The following is a 23109-nucleotide window of genomic DNA, read 5'->3' as shown; positions in this document are numbered from 1 at the left end:
ATTTACTTTGGCTCAAACACTGACTTCATATCGTTCTAATTTTTCAGTACGAAACGATTCAAGATCAAATACTACACAACAGTTCATCGCATTCGAATACTACTCCGAGTAGATCATATAAATCAAAGCAAGTATGCTACGGCCCGGATGTAATACAAGATTAGTTTATTTCAAAAGAGATGTGATACGACGTAATCTATACGTTCCTAGTGCTAACAAGTTTGATACCGTCCCCATACAAGAATTAGGAAGATTTCATGACAATCAAAATGTGATAGAATCAAAAATACAGCTCAAAAGAAGACAACTTCAGAAACGCAACAACAGTCCGCTTCAAGGTAAGGACAAAGACAATTACAAAGAAAATTTAAACTCGTTGAGGAATTTATCAAAAGACGTCTCCCACTTGTTAAGGGGAGATGCAAATTCAATGGATGAGCAGATGGACCCTAAAGTTACTGATCAGATCTATAATGAGTTACATCTCAGCAATAATTCAATGTTGAAAGCTGCAGATAATGGATTGACAACGAAGGATAATAATATGGAGTTCCCAAAAGAAATCATTGAAAATTTGGGTTTGGTATATTCGTATTTGAATCCTAACGACCAAACTACTTCCACATATTGGGATTTGATTGTATCTCAGCTTCAGATCGGTGATGGATTTTTGAATATATCTTCATCTGCTATAAATAACTTCATAAAGTGCATTCCTTTACGTGAATTAAAAAGGTTATTACCTGTTTTTCAAAAAATCTTCTCTTCCAAGAATACACCAATTCCCAAAAATACTCAATTTTTGTTTTTTAAATCTTTAGCTACAGGTGGTAATATACTGGAAAATGACATTCAATTGATGGAAAAATATTTTGAAAATTTTGCAACTAATAAGGAGCTAAAACTAGATATATATGAGACTATGATATGTGCTTACACTAAATGCGGTGAGATGACTAAAGTTGAAAAACTATTAAAAGAAATGAGACTAAATAAAATTGAAATTTCCAAATCAATTTTCACATCGATACTCCAAGGCTACATATTCTACGAAAAAGACTTCAACAAAGCGTTGGAAACATTCGACGCGATGAAATTTTTATCCAGTAGTACTCGACCAACTCATAGAACCTATACAGATATGATTGTTGCATGTGTGATGAATCGAAAAATTGAAAAAGCTTTAGATTTGTATAATGAAATGTTGGACAATAAAATGGAGATTAACCAAAACATATTAGCAGCATTAGCTAGAGGTTGCTCCAGTTCAAAACAATTTGCATCAAAATCTTGGGAGTACATCTTTAAAATATACGAAAATGGAATATCACCTAACTTACATACTTTTGAATGCATGTTACATATGTCTGGTTTGGAGGGTGACGTGGATTTGTCTCGAGCTTTATTTCAGAAGCTAGTTGAAGCTGGTTCTGTCACATCGAAATCAATTGTATTTTTGATGATGTCTTACTCAAATTTTCTGAATACTGGAAAAAATAGCAAGATAATGCAAAGCGACAGGGGTAGATTATTTCGGCATAACATAATCGAAAAGGTAGATTTCATGAAACCCATCACTGAGTTCCCTTTTCTTCCCGTTAAAAGCTTATCCACTAACGAATTGATTTTAGCTGAGTCGTCAGCATTAGTTTCTTTTATTATTGACAATAGGATTCGGATGTTATCTTATCAATTGGTATCTTGTTTTTTAAATATTTTAATTAAATTTGGTACGTTTGACCAGTTTAAGACAGTTTACAACAACACAACATTTCCAGTACTTGCTTCAAAAACGAGGAAATTCTCAGCTGATGTGGATACTTCAGATATGGGAGAATCACAAGAATCAGGTCAATTTGAATTGACTGATACAGATTTGGCTTCCGAAACCAAACAACAAGGTGACATCTCAACTAAGCTTCCACGAGATACAATCATCCACGTCATTGCATTAAAAGCAGCATCGACTTTCAAAAATCTAGAATTCGCAGAAGAGCTAATTTTAGAACGAGGACAGTACAGAAAGACTTCAAAATTTCAAAAAATGTCCAAAAAATCCCAAATTCAGTCAGATTTTGATTTTAGTAAAGGGTTAGTCAACTTTTATATTGATATGAAAATGTTAAATGATGCGTTGGCAGTTGTTTTGCTGTCCGAAGATAGATTTATTTGGAGTTGGAAAGAGTTGGGAGGTTTAGTAGGAGCTGCATTGAAGATTGATGATTTCAAATTAGCTCAAGATGTGAAAATGGTGATAAAGAAATCGAAAAATAAAGTTGTTAGGTAGGATGATGAAGATTTTGTTCGTTTATATTTTGTATATATTTAAATAGTAACACACTATAATGTTTTACTACTGCGAAGTCTAAATACAAGTGTAAATACGAGTCTAAATACAAGTCTAAAGGCCAACATACTGGATACTTTAACGTAATTTTGTAAATTTGTTTGAAGTTAGTTATGATTGAATAATAAGCAGCATTTACAAGAACATACTCGTTCAAGAAATAACACTTACAACCCCAGGTTTTTTGATGACTTTTTTGATCGTTTCTGGTAAAAATTTAGAAACAGTGTAATCCAGGCGAAGAGCATTCAACAAAGTCTGATCATTTTGATCGATTAAGTCCTTTTGCGCCATGATTGTTCCTCTACTCTTACCATTGATAAAGATTTTGAAGTTTTGAATTGATGTCTCGATTGGTTTGTCCATTGGAAAACTAAATTTGAAAATTGAAATTGGATCTTTCACTGAATCAGACAATTGTAAACTTTCCCAACATTCTTCAGCTATTGCCGGAGTAACTGGAGCCATACATAATAATAGCTTTTCGTAGGAGTTTCTCAATAGTGGATACTGGTAATCACTAGTTTTGCTTGCATCGGATATAAGATTCGTCATTTTCATAAAATCTGAAACAATGGTATTGAGTGAAAAATCAACGTCAATCGATTTGGCTATGTTTTGAGTAAATATTTGTATTTGATTATATAGAACAAATTCTTCCTTGTTGAGCTCAAGATTGTCGAAAGTTCCATTCATGTTTTTAAGCCTCGATATCTTACTAAAAATAGGGCTTGTACTTTTGGTGGAATCGTGCCTTTTATTTGTGATGATTTTACCTAAATTGATTGCCTTCTTGAGCCATCTTTCTACACCCAGAATTTGTTCTTCATTCCACAATAAGGTGTCGTTCACTGGTGCCAGGAACAACATCTGTGCTCTTGTCGCATCGGCCCCGTATTTTTCAATACATTTTCCTGGATCAGCCCCATTAAATTTGGATTTTGACATTTTTTCAAACGTTACAATTGGTTGTTTCCTTGAATTTTTTATAATAGGTCCTTCCGAGGTATCAAAATCTATTTCTTCCGGTTTCAAATATTTGCTAGTATCTGGATCCAAGTAGGTTCGTCCATGAACCATACCTTGGGTAACCAACTTTATCATGGGTTCATCAACACCAGATTTACTATTCCAGATTCCACAATCACTCAAAAATTTAGCTACAAATCTTGAATATAATAGATGCAATATGGCATGTTCAACACCTCCTACGTAAAGATCCACCGGCATGTTTTTACCTGCAGAAGCTGAAATTATTTCTTTCTCATTTTTGGAATCTAAATAACGGAGATAATACCAAGCCGAGTCCATGAATGTATCCATCGTATCTGTTTCTCTTTTTGCTGCTTTACCACAAGAAGGACACTTACAATTAACAAATTCTTCAATCGTACCTAACGGATTACCCTTTCCAAATTTTTTGCTTTGAAGTTTTGGTAAAACAACTGGTAAGTCTTCTTCAGGGACTGCAACGGGACCACACTCCTTACAATGGATAATAGGAATAGGAGCTCCCCAATATCTTTGTCTACTAATGAGCCAATCTTTGAGTCTGTATTGTATGCTGGCTTCTCCTAATTTATGCTCAGTAACATTTTGAATTACCATCTGAGCAGCTTTTTCGCTACTTAAACCACGATAGGACTCTAAATTCTGTAAACCATTACTTATAGTTGAAATATCCCTCATGATGCCGTTTTTCGAGGTATAAGGCACATCAATAGGTTTTGCTTTCGGACCCATCACTTGAACTATGGATTCGTTTGGCTGGTGAAGTTTCCAAAATTCATAATCTCTAACATCATGGCCAGGACAGCCCATCACAGCACCAGTACCATAATCATTTGAGACATAAGGAGCAACATAAATTGGAATACTGAAATTGATAAGTTTCTCGTTCTTTGGACTTAACGGAATTGTTGCTTTTATATTCTTTAACTTGTATCCCTCTCTTGAATCAAAATCAAGATCTTTCGAGTCATGCAAAAACTTTTTTAAATCTGGATCAATTTTGGCTTGATCCAAGACAATAGAATGGTTCATACTTAAAGCTAAAAATTGGACACCAAACAAAGTTTCAGGTCGTGAAGTATATATTTGAATTTTATCATCCTTCAAACTTATTGGAAAATCTATAAGACACCCTTGTGATTTACCAATCCAATTTTTTTGCATTGTCTTAACGTTTTCAGGCCATTCATCTAATCGTTTTAGATCTTCAACTAATCTATTGGCATAAGCAGTAATTCCAATAAACCATTGTTCAAGTTGTTTTTTCTCAACTACAGCTCCACTTCTCCATGATCTGCCTCTTGAATCCACTTGCTCATTAGCTAATACTGTCTTGTCGACTGGATCCCAATTTATCTCAGCATTCTTTCGGTACGCCAAACCCTTTTCAAATAACAATAGGAAAATCTTTTGAGTCCACTTATAGTAATCAGGAGAACTGGTGTTGATTTCCCGATCCCAATCAAAATCTACTAGGAATGATTTCATCTGTTCTTTCATTTTAGCAACATTAGTTTCGGTCCATATTGCTGGATCGATGTTTCTCTCCACTGCAGCATTTTCAGCTGGTAAACCAAATGCATCCCACCCCATTGGATGGATTACATTAAATCCTCTCATTCGCTTGTATCTAGCAACAACATCACTAATAGTGTACACCCTCAAGTGACCTAGATGTAGCACACCCGAAGGATATGGGAACATCACCAATGAATAAAAGTTTTCTTTCCTTGAATTTTCATTCTCAAGTTTCAAGTCATTGCATTTATCTTTCGACCATTTATCTCTCCATTTTTTGTCAATGTCTGTAAACTCATTGCTTGCCAAATATCGTTTGAATACTGGTATTGTGATCGACAGATATGAAATTTGACTCTTACATTTAGAAACATAAAATGGCCATTTTTGATATATCCTCCTTCTCATTGAAGCGTCCAAGTCAATATTTTGTTTAAAAAACAGTAGCTCCAATTGAATTTAAACTAGCTATACCTATTGCTATAGTATCATGAACATGAATAACCAAGTTGATGGTTGTATAAAGACTGTTAATAATTGAATCAATTCTCTTTTTTGAAACAATATTTTTCATAACACAAAACTCAAAGAATATATTACGATTTAAGAAGAAGAAAAAATAACAATCATTAAAACAATTACTAAATATCATCATCGTCATCAAACTAAAGTACAATTCAATACATTCATTTACATAAACTATCTTACCAAATATTGTTCAAAATGGCCGAGAGTCTACGCAATCAAAGTCCTGTGGATCCACAAGATCAAAATGAGTCAAACAAAGACCATAATTCTATAGGAAATTATTTTGGCAGAATAAAAAATGCATTATTCAATAGAAGTCACGGTCAAAACCAATCGCAGCCTTTCGAAAATAATAAGACTCAAGTTGAGCGGCAAGAACCAACAATTGAGATTGAAACAGAATTAATTGATTCATTTGATCCCATGTCTAATCGCTTTATCAAACCAGAAAAAAGAAGAAGGCTTTCTTTAATGGGTCTCGTCACAGATGAGGCAGTTCCTCGATCATTATCAACATCCTTACCAAGTGCGGGTTTTAGAAACAAATCTTATCTGTCTGTAATCAACGATAGTATCAAGCGTGAAGAAGAATTAGACAATGATCTTGAAAGAAGAAAGTCAATACAGGATGGTTATATGAGTTTAATTACTGAAACTGAAAAGCAAAGCAGAGATGAATCACCTTGTTTAAATATTCCCATTGAAACCCATAGTACCCAATTGAGCATTGACAGTGATACTAATAGCAACAAAGATTTTTTTCAACTAAATCCTCAAGAAAGAAATAAATTAGTACAATTAAAACTACTAAGACAATCATATGAACCGAGAAGAAAGAAAGCAAAGTATGTCACAACTCCAAATGAAAGTATGAGTGAAGTTCTAGGGAACTCTTCCATGGTTAATACATCAACTCAAACTCACGACTTAAACTACTTGGATAATAAGCTAAATTTTAAAAAAAGAATTGCATCATCACAATTGACCAACAGAGGTAAAAGACAGAAAAAAAAAGGATTTCAATTTACTGATTTCTTCTACGATACCAAAGATTTTGAAAACGATAAAGCACTTGGTGACCGAAAAATATATGCAAATAAAGTTGGAAAACCAAAATTCAATAACAAAACTACCCCCTCGTTAGGCATTAAGTTAGATGAAGATTACAACAAGCCCGCTTTTACATCAAAAAAAGATCAAGTTTTTTCCAATGAGAAGTTGTCACTACATCTTGATCCAGAATACGTGAATAAAACTAAAACAATAGCGGATGTCATAAAAGTAAAGGATGACGTAATATCCAAAGGCAACAAGAATCCCGCTAAACCTTCGTCAGGTTTTAAATTCAATATTAATCCAGAAAAATTCAATGAAATTCTCAAACCTGACTCAGTTGAAAAATATGAGGAAGCTTCTGTGAATAAAAATGATTTCAAATTGAATGGAAGTATTGAACCCAAAAGCAAAACTGGTGATCTACCTAATAAATTTGAAGACTCTCGCTTATCAAGTAGATCAAACAAGAGAACTATTGAAGAGGTTGACAAAAATGTTGATGAGAAAGTTTCAAGTACACCGAGCTTCAGTTTCATCAACAATTCAAACAATGCTATCAAAAAAACAAGTCCTACTTTCAGTTTTGGAGAAAAGACAGCGTTATCGAATTCTCAAAGTACCGATAAAACAAGCTTATTTACGAAACCTGGCTTTAAACTTTCAAACAATAATGAAATTAAAATTAACCAAACTACAGAAGGTGAAACAGTAAGAACCGAACCAAGTGTTAAACCAAGTGGATTGTTTGGACCCCAGAAAGCAACTACCAAGGATTCTGCAAGTTCCATATTCACCGTCGATAATGGAAATGACAAAGTAAAAGGCCTTTTTGATCTGAAATCTGAACTGGCATCTGTTTCTGGAAATTTATTTTCAACTAACAAAATGGTCACGCAACCTGATGACAAATTGAAAGAAGCAAAATCAAATGATATTACACAAGATGGTGGCTCTAAAAAATTCACATTTGATTTTACCCCAAACAATGATTCAAAGGACTCAAATTCATTGCTGAGAAATAAATTACCAGAAAATGAAAAACAACCGACTCCTGAATCCAATATGTTCTCCCTTAATAAAAACAATGAGCAACTCAAAACTCCTTCCTTCAATTTCAATACGGTAAAAAGTATTTCAAATGATAAAGGTAATTTGCCGAATTCAACAACTAATCCATTGTTTGGTTCCAAGACGAGTAATAAAGAAAACGACGAAGTGACCAATGCTAAGCCTTTATTTGATTTTAGTCAAAAACCAGTGGAGGAGAAGGATACAACAAAAGTAACTGAACTACCGAATGATACAGCCAAGACACCTACAGCCAACAATACAACATCAATCACAAACAAACCAGCCTTTGATTTTCTGTTTAATCCACCACCAGCAAAATCTCAAGATGATGAGACCACTAAAAACAAGGATGCTAAATCCGATTTGGAAGTTGAGAGTGAAAATGTTCCAAAACGATCAAAATTTTCATTCACCTCGACGGAAGCTAACAAACCATCAATTCCAGCTTTTTCGTTTGGTACTAACGTATCGGAAAAGGGAGAAAGCAAAAGTCCACAACCTGCATTTTCATTTGGTTCAACAACAACTTCAGAAGATAAAGATAAAACATCTTCAAATGATCAATCAAAACAATCAGAAGTAGCTCCTCCAAAAATCAATTTTAATTTTGCAGCTCCAACTTCTGCACCAGCAACTACATCAAATATCAATACTTCCAATGGATTTAAATTCGCTAGTGGAGTTACTCCACCGCCAGCAAATACTAATTTATTTGGAAATCCTATCGCAAAAACTGTGTCACCAAAACCTTTTAGTTTTCCCTCAACATCTACAAATACAAATACAAATTTAAATACAAATACCAAGAGTGCTTTCACTTTTGGCCAGCAACCTTCAACTCAACAAGTGAATCAATTGCCATTTGGATTTACGAACAACAATAATAATGCAAAAACTAATAACAACACTAATAGTATTACATCAAGTACTGAAAATGCATTTGGCAGTCGTCCAACAACTCCAGCTGCTTTTAGCTTTGGAAATTTTAATCAAACAACATCAAAAACACCTGTTGCTCCACAATTCAACTTTACAGGAAGTAAAGAACCAACTCCAGATCCAGCATCGATGTTTGGAAATCATACACAACAAGGTAGCAGAGAACCTACACCTTTTGGTGGAGTTTCGAATAATAATGTATTTGGTTCAATCAATAATTCTGCATTTGGAAGTAACAACAACAATAATAATAATAATAATAGTGCATTTGGAGCATTTGGACAATTACAACAACCACAATCTGCTACAACTCCTACATCGTTTGGAATGAATCCTACTCCAAGTTTTCAATTCAATAATGGAAATAATAATCAACCTATTTCTGATTCAAATACAAATATTAATACTACAATGAATGGATTTGGTGGAGGAATACCTACAATTAATCCAACTCCACCTCTGGTAAACCCAAGAAGAATAATGCATCCTAGAACAAGAAGAAGATAAAAAATTTAAGTAAATAGGTGATTTATCTTTTTACATAGCAATAGACTTATTTAATGTTAATATATAATTTGTATCTTACTTTCATATCACTTTTAATTGTTGAAGGTATAAGCGCGAATTACCGTCACACGATTATATTAGTTTCTTCAAATTTTATATGTAGACATTATTGAATAGTCAAAGGCAATGTTAATAGAAAAATCAATCAATATTGGTAACGTATTGCAAATCGTATCCTTGATCTTTCTACAATTCGTGATCAAAATTTGCAAATTAAGTGATTGACATTATTATATACATTTAGCAATTTAATGTAAAAGCAAAAGAAATAGTAAGTTGTATAAAAGCTATAATAGATGTATTATTATAGCCTTATAGAATAAATTATAATTCAAATTGAAAAATAACCTTACTATATTAAACGTTTTTATTCGATAATACGTTCAGTCAACTATTAAAATTATTTGTTGGTTAAAAATGATATTAAAGAAGTGCTAACTCATCAGATAGATAACAAGAGTAAGAGATTCTCAAGAGCGACATATACTAATTTTGTTCAATGAATATCATATGAAATTGGAGAAAAAAAAAAAGTACAAATGTGAAATTGTTTCAGATTTTGATATTATTTTGTATTATTACTATACATAGTAGTAAATGTATACATGCTATATTAATATATTAATTAGACAGAGTTGTATATGTATTGTAAATTATGAAACGTATTAATAAATAAAAAACCCCACAAAATTAAATTTAAATTGAAAAAAAAAAAAAAAAAAAAAATTAAGAAAAATATAAAAATGTCGTATTATAATTTATTTGAAATAAGAAATTACTGTAAATAGAAATCTAATTGTGCTTAATATACAGGTAAATGTCGGTAATAAATATAGAAAAGACTATTAAAGTTTTGAAATATTATATTTTGCAACCATTTGAAACAAATGAAATTTATTCAATTATAAGAACTAATGAGTAGGTACATCTGAAATACATAAATCTGTAGAAACTTTGATATTATTGATTGTGTTTTAATTGAACCGATGTAATTGTTTGATGAGTCTATGATAATTGGAAAGTTGATGAAGTTACAGGAATCTTATGATCTTTGATTATTCGTCGGTTCTTCCAATTGATTTTACAAGAAGTTGGTTATGCCAGCATTCTTCAAATACTAGTACATTGTGAGCTGAAAATTAATATCAAGTTCTATGTACTCGCTTTTTACATTAGGTTTGAATCTAAGCCCGCGGCAGAGCTACAACTATAAATACCAACTTGTAAAGCTTTTCAAACTAATACATTAACAATTTATAATCAAACTGAACAGACGGCATTTGATGGAATAACGATAGATAGATACATATCTGTATTTAGGCTGAGTGATGTATCTTGTAAATTCGTATCTTGTAAGATCATGTACCTCGAATCTTTTTTTTTTTTCAGATCTCAATGTGGCTGTTGACTGATTTAATGGTTGTGATTTTTATGAGAGGCTGAAATTTAAAAGATCTCATTTGTTTTAAGTATTACCACTAACAGTATGAGTTACTGAATTAAGTCTGAGTGAGGAGTTTAACTTCAACTAAACCTACTTTCTTAAATTTCAAAAAAAATTAGGTGTATCAATTAATGGTACAAAGTTTAATACAAAATGGTACAAAAAGGAATAAAAAAATGTCTTACGAGAATAAATAATTTTCTTAATGAAAAATTAAATCCTATAAGTCCTATAAAATAATTATTATATAATAAACTTTATACCATTTAAGTAATTAATAATGTATTGTTCAATTCTTTCATACACAAATACTTACTCAGTACGAGATATTTATTGTTTGATAAGACATAGACGACTAATTAGGCTGGTTCACTTTCTTTTTTTTTTTTTTTGCTGATTACAATAAATAGCTTACTACTAGAGTATTCAATAAATTAGCTAATTATCAATATATAGCCTTTACTCACTCAGAAATAAAAAATCAAAAATGTCTCTGTACGTAAAACTCAAATTATTCTGATTCTTTCAATTTTCCACTGATTAATGCAAATAACGTTCAACAAGTGATGGAATAGTCAATTCTTAGACTATTCAATGATGTATTAGTCAAATTTCAAATTTGGAAAAGGTCACAAGTGTTGGTCTCAAACGAGTTTTCCCGTAAGTGTTCAGTCTCTACCCATTAATTCCTACTCTTTATATCCACCGAACAAAGCTATATATTTAAGACCAAAATTATTAAAAAGGGGGTTTAATTTATTTTGAATTAATACAATGTACATACTCGGCTCATGTACTAATTAGTTTTTTCAACCTTACGACAAAAAGCAGAGACAACGACATTAATTTTATTATAATTTTAATTTAATTTAAAATAATATAAATAAAAAATAATTTAATTTTCAACGAACTAACAAAACTTCATTTTCAATTTTTAATTTTTATAAAAGATAATTCAATTTTCAACACATATTTATTTATTTATATTTATATCTTTCTTCATAAATTTATATTTATTTTTATCTATATATATATATCAGGGATTGGATTTTATTATTTAATTGATAGAAGAAGATTTTCTAATTGACATTTACTTATTCATTTCAATCAATTCAATTTTTTAGATACTACATTCATACACTCCATTTTACATATTAACTTAAATAGTCTTACAACAAAATTCAATAAATAAAAAAAAACAAAAAAAAAATGTCATCAGATAATGTTAAATATAGATTACAAAGAATTCAAACTCTTAATGGTGATCAAGAAGTTGTTTTAAAACAAGTTTGGGCTTATATATTGAAATATTTTGGTTATGAATTAGATTTTAATAATCAAGATATTCAATTTAGACAATGTTTTGTACCATCAACTTCAACTTCTCATTTTGATGAATCTCAAGGTTTACCAACTGGTGGTTTAGCTAAATCAAATACAAGAGGTTCATTAAATTCAACTAAAAGTTCAGCTTCTAAAAAAAAAATGGGTTTATTTGGTTCTAAAAAGGCTTCATCAAGTGCAAGTACTGCAAATCAAGGTGCTGGTGCTGCTAATGGTTCACCACCAGCTAATTCAAAAAGAATGAATCAAATTCAAACTCAATCTTCTGCTGAAAGATATGTTCCAGTTGATTTGCCAAGTGAAACCATTTATTCAGTTTATGCTCATCATTATAAAAGTGCTTATGAATATGCTGATGATTTTGATGGAAGTTCTGCTGCCCCAAGTGGTGGAAACCAACAACAAAATGGTGGTGGAGCTTATGGTGCAGGTGCTGGTGGTTATAATGATTATAACGATGACGTTAATTCAATTAATTCAATTGAAACTTTTGTTACTGCTGAAACTACTTTAACTGATTATGATGCATTACCACCACAAATTTTTGACAGTAATTATAAACACAACAATAGTAAAGGTGGTAAAAAGGCATATGGTGGTAGAATTGGTCATCCAAATCAACAAAATAATGGATACCAACAACAACAACAACAAAATGGTTTTGCTGCTGGCGGTAATCAAGTTGATATTTTCCAATCAACTGTCAATAAACCAGTCAAAGCTCATCCAGATTCTTCAATGCTTCAATTCTTAAGTCAATATAATGCAAAAGATTTACATCAAACTTTAAATAAAATTCAACGTAATGATTTATTAGATAACTTAGTCTTAAAATTCATTAGAGCAAGAAAATGGGATCACGAAAAAGCTTTAGAGATGTTATTTAAATCATTAAATTGGAGAGCCAATGAATTTCCAAGTGATGATTGGGTAATGGAAGGTGATTCTGTTTCATATTTAAATGGTACAAATCAAGGATTTATTAAAAATTTTACAACAGAAAAATCTTGGATTAAAGGTAGAGATAAAAATAATAATCCAATTTTTATGTTTCAAGCTAAAAAACATTTAACAGCTGATTCTCCTTTACCACAAAATCAAAGATATGCTGTTGTTACTATTGAATGGGTTAGATTATTTTTAAGAGAAGTTAGTGAATCAGTTGATACTTGTACAATTGTTTTTGATTTAACTGGTTTTTCATTAAAAAATGCTGATTATGCAACAATTAAATTTTTAGCTGATGTTTTTGAAGCTCATTATCCAGAAACTTTAGGTTTCATTTTAATTCATAATGCTCCTTGGATTTTTTCAACTGTTTGGAATATTATTAAAAATTGGTTAGACCCTGTTGTTGCTTCAAAAATTCATTTTACAAAAGATGCAAAAGAATTATCAAAATTTATTGATCCAACTTTAATTCCAGATTATTTAGGAGGTGAAGATACAACAAGAGGTTATTATCCAATTCCTGAACCAAAAGATGAAGTTCCACCAAAAAGAAAAGATGCTGAATATGCAAGATTAAAAAGAGAAAGAGATATATTATTTACTAAATTCCTTGAAACTACTAAAAAATGGGTTGAATCTACAAATCCTCAAGTTTCAGATAAATATTTAAAAGATAAAATCGATTTAAATATTGCTTTATCAAGTAATTATATTCAATTAGATCCATATATTAGAAACCCAGGTATTTACGATAGAGATCATTCATTAACTGTTGGTCATTAGATTATTGTTTAGAACAGCTTGTGATTTACGAAATTCAAGCAGATAAACTTGTTAGAAAATATATAAAAATTCTCATCCAGTCATAGCTGATATTTGTATTAAACACATATATAAGCAAATTACACATTCATTTTTTTACATTTAGATAGTTTTTAATTTTTATTTTACATAAATTCAATTTAGAAAACAAAAAACTCAAATTTTCTCTTCCAAAAATTACCGAATCTCTTCTTAGCTATAATTGGGTTGTATCTTAGTCATGAAGTCAGATATCATCATCATGAAGTAAGATATCACCATCATCCACATCTGCTGTCATAATTGTTTTGTACGTTCCCTTCAGTCCCTACCCCGCAAAAAATATTTTGTTAGTCGGCAATTAATATTAAAATCCGGTAATTAAGTCCGTCAATTACATTGAAATTTATGAGACATTAATTAGCCTATACTATTTTTGTGTCATTTGTGAAAATGCTTAGACATTTTAAAATTTTATCAGGATTGAAAATTGCTGCAAATTGCATACTTGAAGCCACTAAAATTGAATCGGTAATGTATAATCATGACTAAGACTGAATCATCAAATGGGAGAATGCTGTTTATCAAACCCTTGCATTTTCAAAAAAAAAAATGATTACTGGGTAGATAAGTCTAATAGTATCTTGTTGCCAAATTTTTTTTTTTACAAATTATTGCATACTAAGTCATTTATGAAGTAAAATAGTTCAATTCCTAAATCTCAAATTAGCAATACAAGATCTTGAATTAGACTACCAAGCTGTGGGAATCTGGGATAAGATCTTTGAAAGGGCCAGATTTTCAAAGTACCGAAAGCGCGATTTCAGGGGTCTACCTGAGGTACGGATGTTTCAACTATTTTTGTTATGCAATCTTTGGATTATATTGTTATGCAATCTCTGGACTTTTTTGTTATGCCATCTTTTTTGTTATGCTACTTTTTTGTTATGCCTGCTCTTTGTTATGCTATAATCTTGTTATGCAATTTTTTTGTTATGCTGCAGCCTTTAAATTAGCATTTAGTTGGAATCGAACCAAGAATTTTTTAGTTAAAATTACGACTACGCCACGCAAATTTGCTAGTTTTACGTGGCGTAGTCGTCAAAATTAACTTGAATCAAATTTTTTGAAAGCCAGTTCAATCCCTGCTGTTGCCAAAATTTGTATGTCTCGTGGCGTAGTGGTAAACTCGACCTCAAATGTAAAAAACTTTTTTTATCTCGTGTTCAATTCTTCTTATCAACACACTATTATAACTATTGTTTTGTGTAATTAACCTTGATAAATAATAAAAGCAAAAATTCAATCAAACAAGAGTAACCAAAGTTAACTAACCAACCATCAATTATACACTCTGCTTCATATTTCACAAACTCATCACTATGTCAAGAAGATCAGGTAGAAGATCAATAAATTCAGATAATAAATCCTCATCATCAATAAATGGGGATGATATGGATTTAGATGAGAATAATGAATTAGAAATTAAAAGAGAATCACGAAGTAATAGAAACAACCATGGAATAAATTCAAATGAAGATGAAAATAATGAACTTAATGTTGAAAAAAATGATGATGAAGAGAATCAAGGTAATAACGATTCATCAATTGAAGATGAAGAAGAAGTCACAAGATGTATATGTGGACAAGATGAATTACTGTCTAATCTAATAAATCCAAATTTAGCACAATTATTGAAAAAGGAATACAAAATAACTATAGATCAAGGATTATTTATTCAATGTGAGAAATGTGGAGTATGGCAACATGGTTATTGTGTAGGATTATATGAAAATGAAGATGTACCAGATAAATATTGGTGTGAAGAATGTAAACCTGAAAATCATATTTTAGTAAATTATGATCCATATCTGAAAAGAACATTATATAAATCAGTTAATGATAAAAGGAAAAAAATTGAAAAATTTGGAGTTGAAAATGAAGATTTAAAAGATATTAAACCAAATTCAAATAATAATAGTATTGATAATGATATAGATGATGATAATGAAAATTCAAGACAATCTAAGAGAAAAAGAATTTCACCACCAGTTCAATCTAAAGATAAAAGAAAAGAAAGAAGGATACATCATCATCATAATGAAGAAGATGAGTATGATAAACAATTACAAAAAGCTTTAAGAGAAAGTGCAAAAGAATCAGGGTTAGTGATAGATGAAAGTGATGCAGATAATTTGTCACCTAGGAAAAGAAGTAGTAGAGCTTCATCATTAAACGCTTCATCAAATAATTCAGATTCTGCAATTTCTAAAAAATTTAAAAAGGAAATCAATGAAGATGAAAATGAATCAGATACAAATAATCAAAACATCAAACCAATAAATAATCATATAAATGGCAGAAGGAAAACAGAATACAAAAAATCAAAAAGTAAACTAGCTAAAAAAAAAAGAGATTTAACATCTTCTTCATCATCTTCTTCCAATTCATCACAACAAAAAAATCAAAATCATTCAAATCAAAACATATCATCACCTACAACAAATACCGCAGGATCTTCATCATCAAATTCAACAACAAATAATCATACAATAAATAAAGATGAAATTATACAACAACCCTATAAACCAAGATATGTAAGTATAAATTCTTCAATTTATGATTTAAGAAAAAGAACAAGTGCAATAATTGAATGGATATCAAGAACAAAACAAGATTTAATTGAAGAAAAAAAATATAAATTTGAATTATATTCTTTTACTCCAGATTCTGATTCAATAATTAATGAAAAAAAACAATTTGAAATAAAATTTAACGAAAAACTGGAAATGATTAATAATTTAAGTTCAAAAATTAATGAATGGGAATTAAAATTTGGTAAATATGCTCCTTAATTAATGATTTATAAAATTAAAAATATACACTATATTTTATAAGTTTTATAAGAAAATTCTTTTTGTACTATAACTATACTAAGATTGCAACTCTATAAAATATCACGTAAAGCTGTTCTTCTATCAATTCCATCACTTAAAAATTCAGAATTTGAAACATTAGTACTATTTGAATTAATTTGTTTAGATTGATTTAATTCATATAATTTATTTAACCATTTTTCACTATTTAAAATTTCATCACCTCCAATAATTATATTTAATTTTGGATTTAATTTTGATAATTCATTTATAATTCTATATTCTTCATAAGTTACCCCTCCTTTAATATATATAATTAAATCTTGAATTGAATTATTTGATGAATTATTACCATATTGTTGTTTAACTTTTTCTGGAATTAAAGTTTGAAAAAATGAATTAGGTCTAGCATTTGAATCTGGATTTAATAAATTTTGAATTGTTGTTTTTAATTTTGGAGTATATTGTAAATAAACATTATCATTTTCTGGAGTTTCATTCTTATTGAAAAACTTTTTAAAGTTTACTTTATTATTTGAAAATAAATTGGCAAGTCCTTGTTGATTTATATTTTTTGTAATATTGTTATTGAATGGTTGATCTTGTGATGATTGCTGATGTTGTTGATTTCTTTTACTATCTTCCATGTCAAATAATACATTAAAGTTCTTTATTAAATGTATTTGTTCAGGAGCAGGAGGTTCTTGTGTAAATGAAGGTTCATTTAATTTTGAAATAAATAAATTTAAATCATTTGAAGATTCATGAAATTTATAAGTATATAACAAAATCAATTTGATTTTATTAACTGTTGAAATATTTTTATTTTGTAAAACTTCCAATAATGTAGTTTTAATATTAGATTGACTTTCTAATCCACATATGATTGTTTGTTGTAATTCTCCAATTTCCCATAAATGTTGCTTTTTCAATTCTTCATCAATTTTAGATATTAAATTCACATGAGTTCCAATGTTTGTTGAAAATTTTTGAAATTCAGGAAATTTAGTTAAAGTTTTTTTCAATTCTGATATATTTAATAATTGATCATTATTTATTGAAGATTGCTTTGTTTCAAGTTTATATTTTTCAAAATATTTTTGATAATTATCATTTAAATCTCCATAATTTAAAAATAATGATTGATTAAAAAATGGATCATCATCACCAAGAACAATTTGATTATCAGGTAATGCCACTACGTTTTTGTCAATTGTTAAAAATTCATGAATCATTGACTGATAAGTCCATGGTGTCATTAAAGGTGTTATTATATCATTTTTACGATCCAATAAAAGTAAAACTGGAGGTACATCTGATCGACGATTTAAATCATCAAATAAATTATTATTTGAATTTGAATTTATAATGTATAATATTTCAGAACTTAGTCGTTTTAATTCAATCGAATTTGAGTCATATTTTATTATTGGTGTCTTTTTCAAAGCCAAAAGTAAACTGGTTAAACCTTCAGCTTCAGCAACGACTGGATTTGGTAAATTAATAGTAGGTTTTTTTAAAAGATATAATTCATTATTTAAAATATAATAATCTTCAAATAATTCAATGATTTTTTCAATTACTTCAAACTCGTCTGCTTCTGCAATCAGTTCAATATGATTTTTACCAATTACATTATTAAAATAAACATAATATTTTTTATAATGTGGAGATCGAAGTTCAGATAATAATAATTTGATCGATTCTAAATTAGGATTGATATATACTATACAATCCAAATGTTTCATAGTTGTGAGGTTTTGTTGTGATTCAATTAATTCTACCAATATAATATCATTTGATAACAATTGAGATTGAGTATAACAAAGCGATATAAATGAAGTTGTAATATTATCTAAAAGTAACACTTTTGGAGATTTGTTATTTGAAAAAGTATCAGTTGATGAATTGGTTGAGTCCGTTTGTGACTGAAACATCACTTCAAAATAAACATCTTTGACTTTTGATAGATTCAACGTCATTGTAATTGGTATGTGATTTGGTACAATAATAAAGTGTTGTCAAATTTGGTATAATTTGTTTCAAATTTTATCGGTTATCTATAATGACTGATATCATTAAAGTCACAACTTTAAATTTAAGACTTTAAGAAATAAAAACCGGTGTTTTAAATCAAAGTTGGTAGCACAAGTTGAAACATCATTAAAAGGTAACGAGCAGTTCAAAAGTGATTAAGTTGAGGCACCAAGTCGTACATAACTGAAATCAAAAGTCAATGAAATTCAACTCTAGAGACTTTTCAGAATAAAAGTGATTAATAAAAAGGCTTTATGAAACTTTCATTCCCAAAAAGGTAATCGGATTTATCCTATGATTTCTTATCAAACGTTCTTTTATTTTAAGTATTACAAAAGGAAGAAAATACTCACAAACTTTCAGTAATTTTGAAAGTAAAGAAGAGGGGTGGTAAATTAACTGAACAAGTATCTCATATATACCAGTCTGGACCATTTCAAATTAAGAAAAATCCCCAAATTTATTAGTTTCGTTGGTGTACTGAAGAAGCTTTTTAGGCAAAAAACTTTTCAAACTCGACCCTATATGCTCTAGTATTGGTTTTCAAATTCACACATAATATTTTACTTATATCATGAACATTGTAAGCTAGTCTAACGGAATTTTCATTGAACAACCATATTAAATTTGAAACAACTTGATATAATCCATGGCATGAAAACATAGAATTTAAAAATCTCTTTAGTGTCAGAACATAAAAGTATATGTTACATATTAGATTCATTATGCATAGAATCTTGTAGAAATTTTAAGCATGAAGTATTGTTTATGAAACGTCAATATTTTACATATGAAACGTCAATATTTTACATAATCGATTGTTTGAAAAAACTTGATCCGTGAGATAGATATTGTGTTAGGCTTTTTATTTGGTTTATAAGTTCAAGAAAACATAACAAGGCTAATAAAACATAAGGCTGTATCATAAAGTCATAGAATGTTCAGCCGCGAAAGGTTTTCAAGAAGGTCAACTGTTCAACAAACAGAAATACATTCATATTTTTGAAGATATTATTTAATTTAGACGAAATATGCAACTGAAGCTTAAATAATAGCCTATAATATTTAAAACTAAAATAGTCCTAAGCTTGTAAAATATCCCAATTTAGGTATTAACGCACTCAGATATTCTATTGTATGCCCGCATTAGTTATTGTTTAACCAAATACATTGTACTTAATTATTATTTTATGAAACTTGATGATTAAAATTAAATGATCAATTTAAAGGGGTAGAGAAATTAAATAAAAAATAAAAAAATAAAAAAATAAAAAACAAAAAAAGTGGAGAGATTATTATTTAAATTTCAAAACTCACAAAGAAATGATAGCAATAGACAAATATTTATAAATTTATCATGGGGTTACAAACCATTTAATACGTTGGATGTATAATGTACAGAACGTAGTAACAGCTATTAGATTAGTTAGTAAAAAACAACGTAAGGATCTTATCATTAGGTTGATTCTCTGAGCAAATCACAAACAACTCAAAAAAATACAGCGAAAGGCTTAATTAAATTTTCAATTTGATCTAAAAAGCATTAGCTTTCTTTTCAGGAACATAGTATCAGCCATATCTTTGTTTGAAAAAGATCAACAAATTGATAAAAATTCGTAAATTCGTGAACAAATTAAGTCGTAAGACATCAACTTGATCATGTTATCTACCTTTTGAATGAAATATTTCAAACTACAAAGTGTTGCACTTGACATCCGTCATAAAAGTAATGAGAACATCTTTTACAAATTGCAATGAAACAGGAATATTTACCATACGAATTTGCATTGCAATTCATCACAAAAGAAATGAAATTAAAAAAAAATAATCATGAGGTTTCAAAAATATTTAATTAATTAGTAGAATGATTTTATATATGAAAGAAAAAAGTAACACAAGATAACATAATTTTTCTGTTGATTAGAGTAGCAGAAATCCCAATAGACAAGAACTATCTTGACATCTCTAGTATAGATCTATTCCTGTTTTATTATTGAGTTAAACTTTTTATCTGTCAAACATACTTCATGTCTTGTTCTTTGAATTTCAAGATGGGTTATATTATATTATAAATTATTAGTACAATCGTATATTTGCAATTCTCTAACACAAAATTAAGTAGTTTATTACACAAAGCATCTTAAATAATAAAATGTAAAGTAAAAATGAAAAAAAGATAGTCATTAATTTTTCAAATTAAAATATGGTGTTGCGTGTATGAGTTTGTATTGAAATTAGTTGATGTTGTTGTTGGATTGAATTGTTTTTTTGTTGAGTTAAGCTGGTTGTTTGTTTTATAGTTGTAGTATTACATTTCATGATAAAATATACAAATGAATGATATAGAATAATGGACATAATAGTATTTTAGACAGTAATAAATTGTATTTTAAATGGTAACCGCTGAGTACCGCTGAGTGTACTATATACTCTTACTATACATGGTATTAGTGTTAGTAGTAATATTAATTATCTCAAAATCACTTGTTTATATCATGTATTAAATTAAATCAATTAGAATATCGTAAATATATTTTTAATTATTATTATGTATGTAAATTTCAAATTGGTTTGTAGTCTTTTCTTTTATAAATATCACTCCATCTTACAATTATATATATATATATATATATCCTTAAAATCAACATATATATTCTAACAAAACATACAAAACATACACAACTTAAAGAATATTTATAAACATTTATTGATAAACTTTGTCAAATATATTACCTTATCTAATCAAAATCAAATTTTTCAAATTTGAAAAAGATAAAGCTCCTTAATTTTTTTCATATCAACAACAAAATAAAACTAACTACAGTATTCATTATATAAATCATAATTCCATCTAGATCAATTCTTCAACTAGCATATCCATCCATCAATCGCTGTTCATTAAACTGAGTACGCTAAACCGAACTGACTAATTCCATCCCCTAATATATTTTAGTTCATAAGGCTGTATCTTTATATATAAAACTATATATATATACATGCAAACATAAATGAAATATAATGTCACAATCTAATGTTAACTTCAATTTATTTAGTAATCTGTCAACTTCAATCGTAAATGAAGAATCAATTGAGAAAAATAATAAACAACAACATCAACAAGAACAACTGAGTATTTCACAATTAATTAAAAATAACAATGATCAATCGATTTCAAATCATGAACATAACTCATCTATATCCTCAAATTTATCGAATTCAACAAATTCATCTTCAATAACTAATCCTTTAAATCATAATACAAACAAAATTAATTTTAACCCAAAACCACATAATAATACTAATAATAAAGATGAAAAATTTCATAAATTTGTTAGAAAAACTATTCATAAATTAAAATTATCTCCTGCAACTCAACATAACTCAAATCTGTCACCAACATCTCCATTATCTTCAACTTCATCATCAGGAACACAACCCACAGCATCACAACAACAACAATCACAACCAAGCTCACAAACACAACCACAAAGTATTTCAATTTCATCAAATAAATCTCACCAAAGAGATCCGATTGAATTATCACAATCTCATCCAAGATTTAATTCAATTGTATCAAGTAATTCTTCATCAAGTGATATATTTGAAAGATCAGTTTCAAATTTTGCAAATCCTAATAACAACAACAATAATAATACGAATGAATTTAAAAATTCACCATTTATAAATTTAACAAATCCTGAAATTCCTTTTCATTATAATATAGAAAATTATACTAGTCCAATATTGGATACAACTACTGAAATTTTAACAAATCCAAATATAAAATTAGATCAAGTAAAATTAAATTGTTATTGTGATGAATTACCATTATCATCATCATTTAATAATGATTCAAATGATTTGATTGGCTGTTCAAATCCATCTGATTGTGGTGGTAATAATGAAATACATTTTAAAACAAATCAATTTGATAATAATAAAAATTCAAATTTAATAAATAATCAATATATTGAATCAATTTCTCCAACTTTAAGACCAAGAGCAAGAAGTATTATATCTCAACTGATTATTTCAACTTTAGAAAATTCAAAAAATAATCAAAATAAAAACGCTAAAATGAAGTCAACTTTAGGTTTATCAACTATAAATCGTTCAAATACAAATAATCTTAATAATAATAGTCACTCTAGTAACATACATCCATCAAATTTTCAAACTAAAAGATCTTCAAGTTTTGCAGGTACTACATTACATTCAAGAAATAAATTACAACCACCACCACTTACATCATCAACAACAACAATTCAAGATGATATAAATTTCCCAACAATTGATTTTTTTTCATATGCAGATATTATAAAAAATGAAGATGAATCAAATTTTATAAAAATTGATGAAGAAGATGATCAACAAAGTTTACATGATACTGATGTTGATGATGAAGATATTATAGAATTTAATAACAACAACAAATCAAATTTAAATGATTTAGGATTTTCAAGAACTACAACTTCTAATAGTGGATTAAGTTCAAGTTTAAGAAATTCTAGTAGTAATAACAACAATAATCTCAGAGAATTACCAAATAGACGTGGTAGTTATGCAACTATAAATGCAAAAGATTATATTGGAGTACTTTAAATAAGGAATTTATAAAC

At 28.9% G+C, this 23109-nt stretch overlaps 7 protein-coding genes across 7 annotated transcripts; 5 read left to right on the top strand and 2 right to left on the bottom strand. All coding sequences in view use genetic code 12, as the record gives it.

The window, feature by feature from the left end:
* Positions 1-133: 133 nt before the first annotated feature.
* KGF55_002999 (uncharacterized protein) lies at positions 134-2287 on the top strand (the record flags this gene model as incomplete). The annotated part of the gene is made up of 1 exon (XM_051757746.1): positions 134-2287. The coding sequence occupies one exon, from the start codon at positions 134-136 to the stop codon at positions 2285-2287; it is 2154 nt and encodes a 717-aa protein (XP_051614440.1).
* A 213-nt stretch (positions 2288-2500) lies between these two features.
* On the bottom strand, positions 2501-5284 carry NAM2 (leucine--tRNA ligase; the record flags this gene model as incomplete). The annotated part of the gene is made up of 1 exon (XM_051757745.1): positions 2501-5284. The coding sequence occupies one exon, from the start codon at positions 5282-5284 to the stop codon at positions 2501-2503; it is 2784 nt and encodes a 927-aa protein (XP_051614439.1).
* Positions 5285-5599: 315 nt separating this feature from the next.
* Positions 5600-8977, top strand: KGF55_002997 (FG-nucleoporin; the record flags this gene model as incomplete). Its single annotated transcript, XM_051757744.1, has 1 exon — positions 5600-8977. The coding sequence occupies one exon, from the start codon at positions 5600-5602 to the stop codon at positions 8975-8977; it is 3378 nt and encodes a 1125-aa protein (XP_051614438.1).
* Positions 8978-11690: 2713 nt separating this feature from the next.
* Positions 11691-13559, top strand: KGF55_002996 (uncharacterized protein; the record flags this gene model as incomplete). The annotated part of the gene is made up of 1 exon (XM_051757740.1): positions 11691-13559. One exon carries the CDS (start codon positions 11691-11693, stop codon positions 13557-13559), a length of 1869 nt encoding a protein of 622 aa, XP_051614437.1.
* Positions 13560-14959: 1400 nt separating this feature from the next.
* Positions 14960-16432, top strand: KGF55_002995 (uncharacterized protein; the record flags this gene model as incomplete). Its single annotated transcript, XM_051757739.1, has 1 exon — positions 14960-16432. One exon carries the CDS (start codon positions 14960-14962, stop codon positions 16430-16432), a length of 1473 nt encoding a protein of 490 aa, XP_051614436.1.
* A 92-nt stretch (positions 16433-16524) lies between these two features.
* Positions 16525-18435, bottom strand: KGF55_002994 (uncharacterized protein; the record flags this gene model as incomplete). Its single annotated transcript, XM_051757738.1, has 1 exon — positions 16525-18435. One exon carries the CDS (start codon positions 18433-18435, stop codon positions 16525-16527), a length of 1911 nt encoding a protein of 636 aa, XP_051614435.1.
* A 3073-nt stretch (positions 18436-21508) lies between these two features.
* On the top strand, positions 21509-23092 carry KGF55_002993 (uncharacterized protein; the record flags this gene model as incomplete). The annotated part of the gene is made up of 1 exon (XM_051757737.1): positions 21509-23092. One exon carries the CDS (start codon positions 21509-21511, stop codon positions 23090-23092), a length of 1584 nt encoding a protein of 527 aa, XP_051614434.1.
* Between the last annotated feature and the right edge of the window lie 17 nt (positions 23093-23109).

The sequence above is a fragment of the Candida pseudojiufengensis genome (assembly GCF_024610245.1).
Source record: "Candida pseudojiufengensis strain CBS 10847 chromosome Unknown scaffold4, whole genome shotgun sequence".
NCBI classification, from domain to species: Eukaryota; Fungi; Ascomycota; class Pichiomycetes; order Serinales; family Debaryomycetaceae; genus Lodderomyces; species Lodderomyces pseudojiufengensis.
This window is presented reverse-complemented; position numbering and strand designations above follow the sequence as displayed.